This window comes from Equus quagga, chromosome 19, assembly GCF_021613505.1.
Source record: "Equus quagga isolate Etosha38 chromosome 19, UCLA_HA_Equagga_1.0, whole genome shotgun sequence".
Classification (NCBI taxonomy): domain Eukaryota; kingdom Metazoa; phylum Chordata; class Mammalia; order Perissodactyla; family Equidae; genus Equus; species Equus quagga.
The window spans coordinates 3406552-3423294 of NC_060285.1; the positions used below are offsets into that span (position 1 = coordinate 3406552).

The 16743-nt window shown below is 53.1% G+C and overlaps 1 protein-coding gene across 2 annotated transcripts in view; it reads right to left on the reverse strand.

Annotated features, from left to right (window-relative positions):
* TBC1D22A (TBC1 domain family member 22A) overlaps positions 1–16743 on the reverse strand; it is a 344321-nt gene that overhangs the window by 102803 nt on the left and 224775 nt on the right. For both annotated transcript variants that reach the window (XM_046646272.1, XM_046646271.1), the window contains one exon: positions 5362–5489. In XM_046646272.1, coding sequence (XP_046502228.1) covers positions 5362–5489 — 128 coding nt within the window. The remainder of the gene's footprint in view (positions 1–5361; positions 5490–16743) is intronic.

Below are 16743 nucleotides of genomic sequence, written 5' to 3' on the forward strand. Positions count from 1 at the left end.
CGTGGCCGTGAGCCCTCCTGCCTCCTCCTCCCTGAGGGTCCGTGGCCATGAGCCCTCTGCCTCCTCCTCTCTGAGCTCCCCCAAATGCCTGCCGGTCTCTCCCGCCTTCTATTTGTGAAAACCACTTGCTAAGGGTTGAGGAAGCGAGGTGGTGGGTGGGGGGACAACAGAGTCACATGGCCCACACTGCAGAAAGAACGTCAGTTTTGGGGACCCGCTCCAACACCTACTCCCACTCTCCAGCCTCAGTGTCCTCGTGGCAAAGGCCTGTCCGTCCCTCCTCAGAGGGTCTGTGGTAGACTCGTGGAGCTCAAAGCACGTGGCTCACAGCAGGTTCCTCCCACATGGGGTGGTTTTTCATTTTGTCCTGGACACAGTAGGGCCTCATAAGGGACTAGTGATCACTAAATGAACACATGGAAGAAAAGATTCATCCAAAAGCTCACTTGCTAACAAGGGAGCTTTGTTTAGTATATTTCCTATTAAAAAAGAACTCTCTAATCTCTTCTTCGAAAATGTCATTGCCATTAACTGGTTTAGCTAAGAAATCTTATCTACTTTGCAGCAAGTATGAGAAATTTATTCAGACTGGCCACCCACTGTTGATTACAAGGTGCTACTCCACACCCCGGGAGGACCACTGCTGGGAGCAGACTGGACGTTGGGGCAATCCGGGAGGCCCTCGCCCTCTGGCCCAGATGGAGCCCTCAGCAGAGAAGCCCTCATTTGTGAGACTTTCCAAAGGACAGGAGTCAGTCAGGGTTGCCACTCTTCTACCACACTTTCTGGCAATGTCTGAATGGCGGTCAGCAAGGAGCTATCCTGTCTGGCCTGTTGTTAGGCAACTGCACTTTACAGTTGCTCATCAAGTAACTTTTCAGAAATAACAAAGATTGTCTGTTATAAATTTAGAAATCAGAGTCTAAAGTGTTGCGCAAATTTCTCTTCTTGCTCTGAGGACAACTTGGAATCTCACCTGCAAAGGGAAGAGCCACCCGTCTGTGTCAGTGACTGTGTGGAAGCTGACAGGTGTCCCACCTCCCACCTGGAGAGTCCCTCATTCCCAGGAAGCACCCAGACCAGACCTCTGGGCCCCAACATGCTTGGCCAATGGTGCTGGAGCAAGCCGGGCCCGCGGAGGGAAGAAACCTTCTTCTCCGTAGTCTCCGAGCCCTACATAAGCTCTGGTAAAACCCAACCTGATTGAAATATGAAGAAAGAAAGTCTTAGAGTCACTAAGGACATTCTAGATTCTTCTTTAAATACCACCTCTAAATCCCTAGGACACCGACTTTACTGCCACTCTGGAGGAGTGACCCACCCCCTCCGGTTCCTCCCTGTAAACTTAGCAATGAACACAGTCTCGCTGAACAGTCTCGTTTCTAAATCCTTCCTGCTGACTGATCTATGCCTGCTTCCTGGAGTAAGGCAGGTGCGAAAAGCTTACGACCTCAAATCTTACTGGGCTTATGAAAAAGGACGTTGTAAGGAGACCTGCTTCTCCAGTTTTATTAGATTAACCCAATCCATCAGCTTCAACACCACCTGATTCACTGAGAATCAGCACTGTGCGCCCTGCAGGTTTGGGAGAGCCACACGGCTGTCACCTGGCACAGGTTCCACATTCAGATGTGCTATCCACCCATTCAGGAGTGGTCAAGTGACACCCCTTCAGCTACCGTGGAATGTAAGGGCCCAAGGCAGCCTTCCAAAGGAGCCAAGAGGGCAGGTCCAAAACGAGCCCTGGGGAGAACACAGGGCCAAAGAACAAAGGATGGAATGTGTAGGGACAACCCTGTACTCAGTTTAAATTTGGTGCCAATCACTAAGGCACACGCAAGACAAGCCCAGGATGCCAAGCAGGAGCAGAGCCTGCGGCACAGGCACTCACACACACCTCGCCCCTGTGACTTCCCCTACTTCCACTGTGACACCTGGCCCACCTCCCAGGTGGCAGCTCAAGGGGCTCTTGTTCCTTCAGTGCCCTATTCCTGACCCTGAACATAATAGATTTGTTTCATAATTAAAATAAAGAACAAGAGAACCAATCGCTCTCCAGCCCCGCTGCCCATGGTGACATTGAACCCGATGTGGCATCAGGGAAGCTGGCTCCATCAGGAAGAGGACACATGCTTGCGGTGACAGAATCACTTCACGCATCTTCCTCTGTAAACCCTGATGCTCAGACCTGCCTCCTCAGTGTGACTCCTTACGTGTGCAGGACGCACGTGTGACCTTTGTTGTCCTGTCTCAGGCCCGGCAGCAGCCAGGAGAGAAAATGTGGCTTTAGGATACTGCTGGAGGCGACGTCCGTGCGACTCCACAGGAGGAAGGAGCCCGCACTCTCAGAAGGCTGAGGGGTTGCTGGGGCATTCTCCCTGGGTTGCACCTTTGATCTTTAGCAAATGGCAGTTCCCAGGGCAAGAAATTCTGCTCAGCTGGAGGCCAAGGGCCAATGGCACCCTCCCGTCCACTGTGGCTATCTCACCCAGGAGGAAAGGCCAGAGGGAGCAGCTCCAGCACCTCTGTGCTGGGACCGTAGCCAGGGCAGAGGAGAAAGTGTGATGAGTGTGCCTCTGAAGGAACCCTCAGCGAGGCTGCTTGAGCACCCAGAACCCGCCAGCAGCACAGGGCAGCCATGTCCTCCAGAGCCCAAGGCTGCCAGCACCGGGGCAGCTTTCTCAGAGCCAGAAAGAAAGCTGAGCTCACAATTTACTGTCCGAAACGCAGCACGGTGCAAGAGCTGTTCACTTGAAACAGCCATTTGATCTCCTTCCTGTCAACCTTGTGCCTGCTCTCATCCACTTGAAAGCAAAGCCCGCATGCCTCCTTCAGGACACAGACCCAGCACGTCAGGGACAGGCTTGGGGGAAGAGAAGCAAGGATCCAGGAGAAATAAATGAAACGAGAGCGCGCCCTGGCTGGCCCATGACGCCAGGGAGTTTAGGAACAGACAACCTCCACTCTGCAGCTGCAGACCAACCTCTCTCATTCGAAGAATTAAAATCCACACTCCAGGTCTGGTTGTGGAGGGCGGGATGTGTCCTTTCCACAGTCCAGGGAGCAGAGCCAAAGGCAAAGCTGGCATCCGTGTCGCATGGAGGCCTCACAGCCAGTCCCCACGGCACAGGCTCTCCGTGAGCTGGACAGCCCACTCCACCCATGGCAGCCCACACCAGTACGGCTTCCAGCACAGAACATCAATGCGCCAGGAGCAGGGGCCACCTCCCTGTTGTTTGGGCTATTTCTGGATCGTCTGTGCTTTTCAAATGTCTTTTTCATGCTTGTGATAACGCACCTCCTTCATTTTTGTGCCACATCTATCTAGCTCAGGGCCTGAGACGGAGTAGGTGCTCATCAACAAGCTTCTGCTGACCCACGTCCTGAGAGGACCGTAAGCCCCCTTGTAAGGGCTTACACAGTTACTGAGACCTGTAACCGCCCAGCTAATAAACACCCCACTTTAGGGGAGAGTAATCACCCGACTGCCATCCTATGATTACTGTGTATTTTCATTGCCAAAAGACGCAATACAATTTCATGGTTACTTGGGTCTGTAAAATAGAAATACCCCCAATTTTTAAGATATGAAAAGGTTTATGACCAGGGTACTGTCAGTTCAAGAATGAGTTCATGGTACAAATGAGTCAATTCATGACAAAATTTAATTTCAGGAAAATTAACTCAATAAAGACGCCACAACTGCGTTTAAAGTTTTCATACCTATTAGGAGTTTTGGCGAAGTGGTGCAGGACCATGGATACGCAGATCCATCTTCTGGCTCCTCAAGATGCAACTGACTTAATACCTAATTTACCTGTAATGGGGACGGCATGACAAAGAGTTCTGTGTTTAATGAGGGGCCCAGGGTCTTGAACAGCCTAACCCATCACAAATGGGACTGTCCTCAATCTACGGGATGTTAAGTTTTATTTCCTGCAATGCTACCAAGACCTGATCAACAGCACCAAGCTGATGCCACTTTGACCAAACGGCCCAAGGAGAGGCTTTACATCCAGGCAAATGGGAGCTGCCAGAAATTCTGTAACTGCCAGGTACCTAGAAAAATGAAACCAAAGTGGGGGATCTGGATGCAGTCTCCCAACTAGTCATCATTTCTGTAGCAAACACCAAAAGATGTACAAGCTGCAGAAGAGAAATGCAGAGTCAAAACACAGGTTTCAGAGCCACAAACACCCACAGACCCTGCGTGGGGCATGGGCCAGCATCGGGAACAAAGCTTTGGGTTATTGTTCTAGTTGACTCATAAAAACAAGATCAGAGTGAGAGGCCAGTGGGCCTGGGGACGCAGCCGGTCAGCAGCCAGAGCTCCCTACCCCACAAGAAGAATACATCGTTCAGACCACGGGCTTCTTTGATGGAGGGAGGGGAGGGGGCTGAGGCCCTCTGGCATCCTCTAAGGCCCCCAGCCTCCAGCTACCATCTTCATGGACACGCACGTGCAAGGCTCCAACACTGGAGCCCACCCCCACGCCTGGGACTGATGCTGCCACACAAGGAAGCCTGCTGCCTGGGGCTCCTTCTTCCAGCCTCCGAGAGCAGCTGCCCCATCCAAGGCCCAGGAGGGCTGATGCCCACTGCAGGAAAACCCTGCCTCTTGGAGTTCAGAATGAAAACCAGCCTCCACAGGGCTTCCATCCCTAGTCCACATAACGGTGCCTGCCATCTACAAGTGACAATGAAAGGCTGCTGTGTCGCCCCGACACACAGCCTCAGCTTGAGCAAACATCTCCAATAAAATGAAAAAGTGCTAAAATAAGCAATGGGACACTTGAGGGAACAAAGGTGGTTTGTTCTAGAAAACTCAATCTCCTGAAGAAATGAATTTCATCAGAATTGGTGGAGAGTAGAAAATTTCATATTATACTGAATCTGACAGTGATTTTTAAAAATCTTTATTATAAGTAACTCAAAACATAGATAACGTGTGCATTCGGAGTGTGAGTGTTTCTGGCAAATATAGCTCAGACTCAAGCCGGAGTTACAGGCAACCCTCACCATACCCCTAGGACCCCACAAAATGTAAATTGCCAGCAATCACCGGAGACATTGTCACCACACAGTTGGAATGAAATTCAGCTACAAATATAACTATTTTTGCAAGTTCTTTTTCCCTGTTTTACATTTATTCAGATGACAAGAATGCTAGAAATGGACTATTAAAAGACCACATTTCAACTGAGAAGATGCTTTGAGGCAAAATCAAGTGCAGCACACAGACTGGAGCAGCACATGGTGGGAGGTGCCGTGGTGTGGGCACACGGGCTGGGCCCCTCGAGGGAGGAGGGAAGGGCCCTGGGCCCAGGCAGCACCTCGGGGAGACGTGCTGAGAGAGCTCACCTGGTAGGTGTCCCACAGGCGAACGGTGCAGCGGAGGGGCACCTCCCTCATCAGCAGGTTGTTCATCCAGCGGAAGGCGAACTGCAGGTACCTCACCTCGTGCTGCTCCAGGTGCCGGTGGACTTGCTCTGCATGAAACAAACACAGGCCCCAGGTGTCAGGTAAAGGCCCTGGGGGTCCCCCAGAGCCATATCGTCCAGGGCTCTGAGGCCCCACGTCCGGCTCAGAACAACTCACTCCGACCACCAGGGAGCTCTAAGCAATGTCCCCCAGGGAGCAAAGAAGTCATCTCTATTAAAAGACTATATTTAGGGACCGGCCCCGTGGCTGAGCGGTTAAGTTCTTGCGCTCTGCTTTGGCAGCCCAGGATTCGCTGGTTTGGATCCCGGGTGTGGACCTACGCACCACTTATCAAGCCATGCTGTGGAGGCATCACATAGAAGAACCAGGAGAACCAGAATGACCTACAACTAGGATACACAGCTAGGCACTGGGGCTTCGGGGAGGAAAGAAAGAGGAAGATTGGCAACCGATGTCAGCTCAGGGCCAATCTTCCTCACCAAAAGACCACATTTCACTCTTCCTCAAGTAGTGCTGATGAGAACGCTGGCCTGAGAGGCCAGCGAACACTCCAGGGCTCACGGCAGAGCTCAGGTAACCCATATCTATCTGGTCCCACAGGCAGGAGCTCTTTCTCCAGCCCAGGGTAGGTCCACCAGAAACTGGCTAGAATCCTGGCATAGATGAGCTTGCCCGCTCCCAAAGACGACTTCAACCTCACCCAGGGTAAATGCCCACCTGCTCCCAGATCCCGCCAGCAGGTGGGCAAGTGGGGGCACATCCCTGGGCCCTGGGTCAGGTGCCTACAGAGCCCAGGTTTGGGGCACCATAAAAATAGACTGGCCTCTGAGAAGAACCAGGCTTTACCACTTGTCATTTCCCTGACGCACAATCTCCTATCAGCCACGAAATCGCCCCTCCTCATCGCCCTGCAACAGACAGCAACTCCACAACTTAAGTCACCTGCATTCCCTGCCCAGACCTCTCTGCCTCAACAATCTTCTAGAAAGGCTCCAGAGCTCAGTGAAGCACCGAGTCTGTGGAATCCTAGAAGTGTCACTCCACAAAGCAAAGATGCCAGTGATCCTGGTGACTGTGCTCCTGTTTTCCAACGTTCTGCCCCACGCAGTTCGCTTCTGACGGGCCTGGGAAGTACGGGGCTGTTTTATGGAACAACTTGGTACTGCCTAATTGGTCCAGATCAGGAACTGGGACTTTCCCACAGCGATTTCCTTTCATCGGGGCCCACCTAAGTGCTGCAAAAGTCCTCTTTCTGCACACATCTCTTCTTTAACTTCCTGAGTCACTCACAGTCCTTCTCTCCAGGGCTTCCCCTTCCCAGTGGCCTGCCCTGAGAAGCGACCCTAAAAAGGTTTACAGGTTTTTCAGTTCTCCCAAAGAAAGTTCTAGAAATGGCAAATAAACAAGTCTAAGAGAGAAGTTAGTGCTCTGTTGTTCCCCAGTTGGTTTGTACTCGTGTTCCTAATAACCCACAAGACTACAGAAACAAGGCTTTCCTAACCACTAAGCAAGAAGTAGGGGGTCAGGTGGGGGCGTGAGGATCCTGTCCTGAGACCTTCTGCATCTTTCTTACAAGTAACTCTGGCAGAAGTGTGAGCGCCTGGCTGGGAGATGCTCTCACCTCTGGGAGAGGACGCTCTGGTTGGGCTGGTCATAGAAAAGCTCTGGGCAGCTCTGGTTTCCATGACTGGAGCCAGTTCCTTCATTGCCTCTGCTCTCACTGTCACCCTCAAAACACTGCTGTCCTCAGCTCCTCAGAGCAAACACAGCTGGGCACCCTTACCTCAGTAGGCTAGGGCAGGACACCTGCAGGGCCAGGTAGGGATGGGGGATGAGGCCCCACTAATGTGTATGGTAGATACAGCAACACAAGGTCAGCTCCAACAAGACAGTGACAAATTACACAGTGGGGCTGAACAAGCCACAGGCTCACCTGTGAGCCCTTGTAGCCACGCTGGGAGCAAGGTACCAGAGAGAAGGTGACTGCCTTGCAGGAGGCTGATAGATCAGGCAGTAGGTGGGACCCCAGAGGACCCCGCACTGCCACAATGCTGCCTCTGCAAGGACAAATGTAGGGACGGAGGGCTCTGAGCACAGCACAGGGCAGGCCTGGACCCAGGGTGCCAGGTCCAGGAAGCAGGCAGAGCTGGAGGCCGGGCAGGGGGGGCCTCTCAGACAGGGGTCCACTCCCCTGGATACTCAGCTCCTACAGACAGCGTTCCTCTCCCCGGAGGGGATTCACATGTCAGGGAGGGGTGTTTGTTTTGTTTTTGCTTTATTGAGAAGTCCTGGCACAAACCCATGCAAACATGCGCGAAGAATTCTGCATTTCTACATGAACAAACCCCACCTGCCCTCGCCCAGAAAAGCTTGAGTAGAACATTCCTGTGCAAGCGTGGCTGGACAAAGTGTGGATCAGGGAACTGGCGGTATCAGGACTCGAGTCAGCTGGAAGCAAACGGGGCCACATGAGGCAGTAAGGACAGATTACCCTGAGGAATTGAAACACTATTCTTACATGAAAACCAACACAGATATGCATAAGACCTAAGATTTCAAAGGAATTTCTTCTTTGCACTGATCCCCTTTGAGCTTCATCTTCCAAGCCCCCCGCCCACAGACGAGGGCTTATCCTCCCATCCGGGAACACTCTGTGAGGTTACAGGGGAGAGCTAGTTGAGGAGCCCAGGTCTCAGCAACGGCCGGGGGACAGGGAAAGCACAAGGCCAGCTCAGGGGTGGCAGACCCAATGCCAGGGTGCAGTGGGAGCTGACAGTCCTCAGGAGTCCCCAAACAGAGCCGGGCATCAGCCTCATCTCAGTGGCTGTTAAAACACAAGTTTTCAGTCTCATCTTGACTTTCTCAATCGGAATCTTCCAGGTGGGACCTGAGAATCTGTGTATAATCAGCTTTCCAGAAGATTCTTATGTGCTAGCCACATACCTGTGCTGGGAACCCCTCACAGGGGCAAATTACAAGCACCAGCACCTAGGGGCCCCCAGAGAAAGGAAGACAGGATGCCACCTCGCACGCAGGTCCCTGTTCCAGAAGTTGCCCATGCAGGACAGGGCTGGTGTAACCCAGAGGTGGTGAGGCACTGTGATTTACTTGGCAGTTTTCTTCTAATCAACTTATGTTTTATTAAATACATTTATTTTTTAATTAAACTTGATTTCACTACCAGAAAGGAGTTTCCGCTTGCTCTAGGGGGGGCGAAGCGGTGAGTCAACAGTGGACCACACAGCGCTGGGAGGAGCCTCCACGGGCTACAGCCCCGGCAGGGCCAGACCGCCCAGCTTTTCACTGACAGGGGCCCAGGGACAGAAAGCGGTCACGCTCTCCCTGTGTCCCTGGCCTGTGGGCTCAGGGGCACTTAATGCCATGACGGGGTTTCATCTCAAGACGTCCTGCGATCCCATGAATTGCCGCAGTTTGAGAAACGCTAGCTGCAGAATGAAGCAGGATGCCTTAGAGCACACCTCCCTCCTCAGCCTCCGTTCCTGCCCCTCCACATGGCGTCCCCTCAGGCGACAGCGGGCTAACCCCCAGCGGATGCTCTGACACTCCCCCGCGGTCAGCTGTTCCCTCTTCTCGGCCCTACAAGCACCTCTAGGGGAGCGTTTATCACAGGGTACTGGCTTCACTGCTTAGGGTCCGGGCCCACCACAGGGCGTGAGCTGCTCTGGGGCAGGTATGTGCCTGAGTCACCTTTGTTCTCCAGCCCCTGGTACACCCTAGGTGCCCAGCAGGTGTCTGTCAGATGACTGAGGGAGTAAGTGAATGAATGAATGTGGAAGGGAAACCACGAATAACCCCGATCCGTCAGTCCTGGCTCCACTTCTCCACACGCAACACTGAGTTCTCAGCAATGTAATGGGAAGTTGTGTTCTTTCTAAAGAATTTAAGAATAATTTCTAATCTGAAATTATCAGCAGCTACAAAACTAAACCTCTGGAAAGTTCCAAGGGCCCCGAGTAGCCCCCCCACCAGGCCTGACCTGCCCATTCCCCATGGGGCCCATCAGCACGGCCGGCTGGCCAGGCTCTGCAAGGCCCAGGGACTGACACAGGGCGCTCCAGTCAACGTGAAACTCAAATACAATGAACGCACACAGGATCACCAGCACTTCAAAAAATGACTGAATGTACTGAATAAAGCTCTTTGACACAGAAAAAGAGGAATGGGCTTCCATGGATATGCAGTGGGCAGCCTGGGGAAGAGCAGGCCGGAAGGCTGGTGACAGCTCTGGAGAGAAAATCACTGTCTAGGAAGAGAGCGTCCGGAAGGGAGGGAGGACAAGGCAGGGGCTCCAGCCCCTGGTCCCGCTGGTCACTCCCAGCCTGAGGCTCCACGAGGCATGTGGCCTGCGGACAGCACCCAGTCCCCACACGGGCACTACAGGTCAGTGGCCTGGAGCCCCCGAGACACAGAGCCCGTCCCCTGGCCCTGTCAAGTCCCCAGCGTGGGCACGCAGAGCCCCTACCTCCTCAAAGACAGCAGTGGGATCGTCACAGTTTAATAATCAGGAAGGACTCCGAGTTTCGCTAACATGGATTCAAGTGATTTTTTTAACAGATGACAGAACACTCGGATGCTGTCCCCTCTCTCAACACACGGGTCTGTTAGCTGCGGAACCGTCAAGCCCAGTGAAGCGCGAGGAGCCATGACCCAGGCGCACTGGGCACCGGCACAAGTGAAACCAGCCAGCAGGCCATCCCCCGACCATGACTTCCTCCAGGCAGGGACCTGGTCTGTGCGCAGACGGGCCCGGAGCCAGGCCTGGCATGGGGCAAGCACCGGCCCGTGTGTCCACCAGCAGAACGATGCCCGGGCTGGGGGCAGAGGAGCCACAGACTGGGCAGGAGTCAGGGAGGCAGACAGGGCCGCCGGGCCTCTGGAGCCAGGCCCAGGCCTTGCCCGGGGCGCTGCCAGCCTGCTGAAGGAGAAGGTCGCCATTTGTGAACTGGGAAAATGAACAGCTCTAATACGTGCCTGGGAGGCACGTTGACACCTTGCTAATGGAAACTGGAAAGCAAGTAGATTTGGAGAATTAAACAAACATTTCTGGAACATCTGTCAATGAAGTAACTTAAGTAAGCAGAGTACAAATTAACCCTTTCTCTTCCACAGTGAGTTCCGCCTGCAGCAGGTACAGGAACAGGCAAGCTCTCGGCCCCTCCCGATAAGACACTGATGGAGGTGACCCCATTCTCAGGCTTGGTCAGGAGGAGTCTGGCCCAGCCAGAGCATGATGACTGGCCACCCTGCACCCTCCGCCCCCTAGGCAGCTCCCTGACCCAGGGGCATGCTCGCCCTGTGCCGAGCGGTGAGGCAGTCTATGCAACCTGTCCCAGGTGCACTAGAGACAGCAGCAGACTCAAGACGGGACTCAGGTTTGTCTCTCTCCATGTCCTGAAATGACCCCACATTGCCAGATGGGCGCACAGACTCGCCCTGCGTCTCTGGGACAGCACCCTGGGCACAGCCACCGCCCTCTGCAGGGCAAGTCTGACCCCTGTGGGAAAGCATCAGCCACAGGAATGACCAGAAACCTGAGGCAGTATTAACCCCACAAGGACACAGGCAAATTCCTTCACGAACACAAGGCTCCTCATTCATCAGCTCTCCGAGGGAAGATTTATCGGGGCCCTCCACGTACCTGGCTGCCTGAAAGGAAGTCACAGAGAAGACAAGGCCTGCATCCTGCCCTGAAGGAGCTAGGAGACTGGCAGGGGAGACAGAAAGAAAATTCTACCTTGAGGCTCAAAGCTGTCTATTTCATCAGAACTACCGGCTCTGAGTGTCCTGAGAGCCTGACCTTCTCTCTGCCCAGTGCAGGCCCCTGAGCCCCCGAGAGGAAAGGAAAGGCAAGTCCGTGCCCATCTGGCAGGATGTGCTCTGCGGATGTGAGGCACCTCAGGGACAGTGCTTGCTGGCAGCCCAACCCATGGCCAGGCTACACTGGCTAGACTCAGGACCAGCAGAAGCATCCATCCCAGAATAAAGTGGGGAGCAGTCCACGCTCACGTGGAGGTGGTCGTTTTTCACGGATTACGTGGCTTCTCTGGAAGTAAGTAATGAAGAGTGATAAAGTGGGCCAGCTCTCCAGCCACCTTCTCATGTGCATAATGAATTTCTGGCGCGGCGGCCTCCTATTTTGAACATGTTGAAAAATGGACTACTAAACTCTAGGCATTACTTTCAATTTATATACATCAGAGCTGCAAATGTATATGCTGAAAAGATTCATTTTTCCTGTTTTATAGTAATTGTGAGCAGATGCTCTTTCACTGATAAAGGTAATTTGGTTAGCAATAATTCTGAATTTGAAATTTCCATTTCACTGGAAATAAGAGTGTACATATAATGAATGAGCAGGCAGATGTAATTATTGTCATCTTTCAAGCTGAAAAGATTTTTCCTATGAAACCCTCCTGTGGCACACCAGGGCACGCTTATTATTGTAAAGTCACCTGGAGGGTCCCTATCATGTTGGCATGTGGGAGAAACCACAATATTTGCTGGGCACTTTTCTTAGCATTTTAAGCAGCAGATCTATGGACTGAAAATTCTGCTGAAACATCTAGTCTTCTTGATTAAAAATAAAAATAAATCATGCAAACATATTGTGTCCCAGGATTTATGCTAAAAAGGAAAAAACCATGTATCCCATTGACTTGGCATAATAAACACACACCGTTTATGCAGGGCCAGACACTACTTAGATTTATTTGCCCTAAGAGTGAGCATAATTGCTCACACTCAGATACCTGACAAAGCAGACCGTTCAAAGCCCCTCCACAAAGCTGAGAACAGACGTGAACACATCACGCTTCTGCTGGGCAAGGCATGACTAGGCTTTGATTTGGGGGGAAGATTTCAATTCTCTAATCAGTTAAAAAGACAAAAAAGAACAAAAACAAGAGCCAATGGACAGTGAACACAGGCCTCTTGGCAGCCAAAAAGCCCCTTGTTCTAAGCTCGCCCACCCTCCTCATTTGCAAGATCTGGTTTATGTTAACAGCAAACAGCTAGAAAAGAGTCGGGTCCCACATAGAGGCAGGGCCCAGCCGCAACCACTGGCCAGGCCCATCTCTGTGCCAGGGGGCAGGATGAAGGAGCGGAGACAGAAAGCAACAGAAAGCACCCAGACTGGCCAGCTCCTCAAAGGGGAAGCAGTCCAGGGCTCCCAACTCAGACAGACTGCACTGCAGTCACCCGCAGAGGTGTCCCAAGAGACAGAGGGCCTGATCTGGAAGGGGACAGGGTGGGCAGACTGGGGAAGTAAAGGGGGCAGAGCAGAATCCAGGACCTATGATTCCACTCTCCAAGCACAGGGCTCCTGGGAAACCCTTGCAAGCCAGCACTCTTGCCAGACCCCCATCAAGGGCAGTGAGGAGGGTCTGGCTGGAATCTGGGCCACCGGCCTATCTTCTCCCTCGGGCAGCAGGAAAGCCTAGGCCAGACACTGAGGAGCGGTGGAAAGACCTTGGGTTTAGAGTGAGGAGAGCCTGGGTTCAAATCCCAGGTAAGCTTCTGGAAAGTTCTCAAGGTTCCCAGTACCCCCAGGCTCCCCTGGAAAATGGGGAGAGCTCCAGCTCCCTCACAGCACTCTCTCAGGAAAGTTCCTGGCGCACCAGCTGCCATGCAGCAGACATTTAACAGGTGCCTGTCCCCTCCTGGCCTTTCTCTCATGCCAGACCAAGAAAAGGCAGGGAGAGCAGCCAGGCCTCGTTTCAGAAATAAATCCACAATGAAACTCCAACCATGGCAAACCACGGCCTCCAGTGAACAGCCAGGGGAGCCTGCTCTCAGCCATTTCAACACACCGAATCCACAAGCAGACGCAGCTTCCCGAGGCCTGGGGCCAATGTGTCCATCTCAGGCTCCCTTCTGGACTCTTCTCAGCCCTCACAACACAGTGAGCCAAAGTGACAGAGTGAAGAGGATTAAAGAAAACAGAGAGAAAGAGGCCAGGCTCCGGGCAAGGGGCTGTGCCAGGACCAGAGACGAGAAGACAGAGCCCTCCTTCCAGCCCACGGGGGGAGGTGTGGTCTGCCAGGGCTGCAGCCAAGAAAGGGGAGCCACCCCGTCTGTGCCGCAGGGGCGGGCGGGAGGCCAGGAACGGCTGAGGAGAGAAGGCTGAAGGGGGCACCTGGGCCAGTCCTATGGCACAGGCCAGACTCTGTAACACAGCCAGAGGAGGATGTGGTAAGGAAAGTCTGATTCACGCGCAGTTCACCTACCATCCACAGCAACTGACCTGTATGACCACACATCACGTGCTTCATCAGGAAGCCTCTTTCCTAATAGAGACACGCTGCTGCATCTCAATAAGGATCACAACAATGTCTTCAAAAAGTGTACCTCAGAATCACAATGGAAATCAATAGAAAGTGAGATTTATTTAGAAAATTCAACACCATCTCAGGAATGTGCTGATGGCGTAAAGAGAGAAATCCCAACCCCATTGCCCCCACAGGGTGCCAAGAGCCCAGAATCCCAGCTGACCCCACAGGGTGACTGTTCCACGCCTTCCTCATCCTCCACAAGCAAGACAGAGCACGCAGAAGGTAGAAGGAGAGCCAATGCAGCCGGCTCCTCAGAAGCACATCTGTACAAACGCTGCAGATGCGTCATTTTGCAATGACTCTAGACCTGGGGCCAAACTGCAGAACCTCCTTGCTGTGTAATAGGGAATGCGATCAACTTTGTCCCACCTCCTGGGACAGAGACTCAAAATCCCCGCCAAAGAGTGTCTTTGTCACGCTCATGAGGCAACTCCTGGTAGGGGGCCCCTTGGGAGGGTCAGGATGAGGACTGGTCACCAGACTCAGCCCACAATTACAGGGACAGGAGTCAGCTTCCAGACCTCAGGGAGAAGAGAGGGGCTGGGGACTGAGCTCAGTCACAGGGCCCTGACTCAGTGCCTCTGGCCGGGGGTGACGAAACCCCAGTACAACTCTGGAGGCCCCGGTCTGCATAGCTTTCCAGCTGGCGAACACATCCTCGCGCCCCTGACTCCCCGGGGAGAGAGGGAGCCTCCCACCCCTGGACCCTTCCCAGCCTCATCCTAGGCCTCTACATTTGGCTGGTCCTCCTCATCCGTACCCTTTATAAGAAAACTGTAACCGTAAGTATGGTTTCTGAGTTCTGTGAGGCATTCTAGCAAATGATGGAACCTGAGGGGGTGGTGGGAACTGCTGAATTTGCAGTCACTCAGTCAGAAAGAAGTGCAGGAGGCCTGAGGACCATGCAAGTGCGGCTGGCGTCGGACAGGGGGCAGTCTCGGGAAAACTGAGCCTCCACTCACGGGGTCTGACACTGGCTCCGGGTGGAGAGCAGCAGAACCATGCACTCACTTGGGAACAAATAGAATGTTACTGCCACCATCAAATGGCCCTGTGGGCTGCGATCCAGGAGACATCAGAGCAGAGGCCAAAGTGCAAATTCATTCTCCCAAAATAACTTCTCCAAGGCTAGTTTAACATCAAGGTCATGCCACGCAAGTGCTATCTTCTTACACGCTCCACACAGGGTGGAAGTGAAGGCAAGTCGGGCCCAAAAGGTTGCTAAGCCCTCAGAAGCAGGAAGGACTAAAGGGGTCGCAGTACAATCGCAGGAAGAGGTCACACCAGATCACTCCCGGGCCCTGGGGTCAGGGATGCCTCCACTCACTCTCAGGACCCCAGCATAAACAGATGTGTGGAATGAAATTAAGCCTCCCGGCAGATCGTAAAAAAACAGTGTTTATCAGACACCACAACACACCACCTTTCCATCTCTAGAGAGGCATTAAGGTACATTTTTTGACAGTAACATAATCTAAAATATAAGTTCTTCTCGAGCTACATGGAATTGAGGTGACGCGGTATTAAATCATTCTCACTTCACAGATGCGCTCGTGAGCTTCTCAACAGACGCCTCGAACCAAGGCTCTTTTCATGTGAAGACAATAGGAAATCTGATTAGAAAAGAAGGCAGATGACAGAGCAGCTTCCCTGGGTGCCCAAAGCTCGGGGGACACTGACCGTGCTCCGTAAACCACGTCAAGGACCGTCCCTGGCTGTGGACAAGTGCAGCCCAGTGGTAGCCCAGAGAAGAGAGGAAGCGGTGATGCTAGAGCAGGCGGATGGGAGCTGGAGGGGCCTAGTTCTTGTCTCTGTCCCACCCAACATCCTACAATGTTCTGGATGGGGACACAGGGAGGGTGCTGATGAAGAATGTAGATTTCCATGGGCTGCAACGTGGACAGGAAGCTACCACGTCTCAGCCTCAGGTCCCAAGGTCTGGTAGGCCGGCAAAGGGAGCCCGGCCTGGGTTGGCAGAGCTGAGGCAGCAGGAAGCCCTGTGAGGGTCTCGGGGCTTTCGCAGCCCACCGACAGTGGGTAGAAGCGAAAATGGGCGTGTGAGAGGGGGCGAGCAGGGGCGCGTGCAAGTGGGGAAGCCATGCTGGAGGGAAAGAGATGAGGGCTCTATGGTGTTATCTGTGCTTCGTTCACCGTGTTAGCTTCCTGATTCTGTGTAACAAATCACCACAAACTGAGCAGCTTAAAACAACACAAACTTCTCTCACAGGTCCCGGGGGTTCAGGGTCCAGGCAGGGCTCAGCTGAGTCCTCTGCTCAGGGCTTCCCAGAGCTACAATCAAGGTTGTGCTCTCATCCAGAGGCTCCAGTGGGGAAGGACCCATTTCCAGCGTCATGTAGATTGTTGACAGAATTCACTAACTTACAGATGTATGACTGAGAACCCTAGCTCTTTGCTGGCTGGAGGCCACCCACAGGCCTGGCCATGGTGGCTTCTCCAACACAGCCACCTACTTCAACAGCAAAAGCAGACTCTCTAGCCAGTCTGTTAAAATGCAGTCTTACATACTGTAATGTAAGGACAGGACTGACATCCCACCACCCAAGAGTCTATTGGGTGCAATCAAATCACAGGTTTCACTTGAGTCCAGCCTGAGATTCCAGAGGCATGAAGACCAGATCCTGGGAATCACCGCAGGGTCCGTCAGCCACACCCACTCACTATATTTGCCTTGGCAGGAGCAAAACCATTTGGCCCGACTAAGCACCAGCCACTGTGTTCTCCTTTCCAGCAGGGCAGGGAGAGGGAGGGCCGAGACTCACCAGCAACTGCAGCCTGGTAACCTAGCCATGGCCGTGAGTCAGGAGAGGAAGAGGAAAGCTCTGCCTGACTGACACCTCCACACCAACAGGCGGGGCCCTTCTTTAAATGGGGAAGACAGCAGAGAAAAAGTAAACTAGCTAAAAGAGCACAAATGGCTCAGTTTCCATAT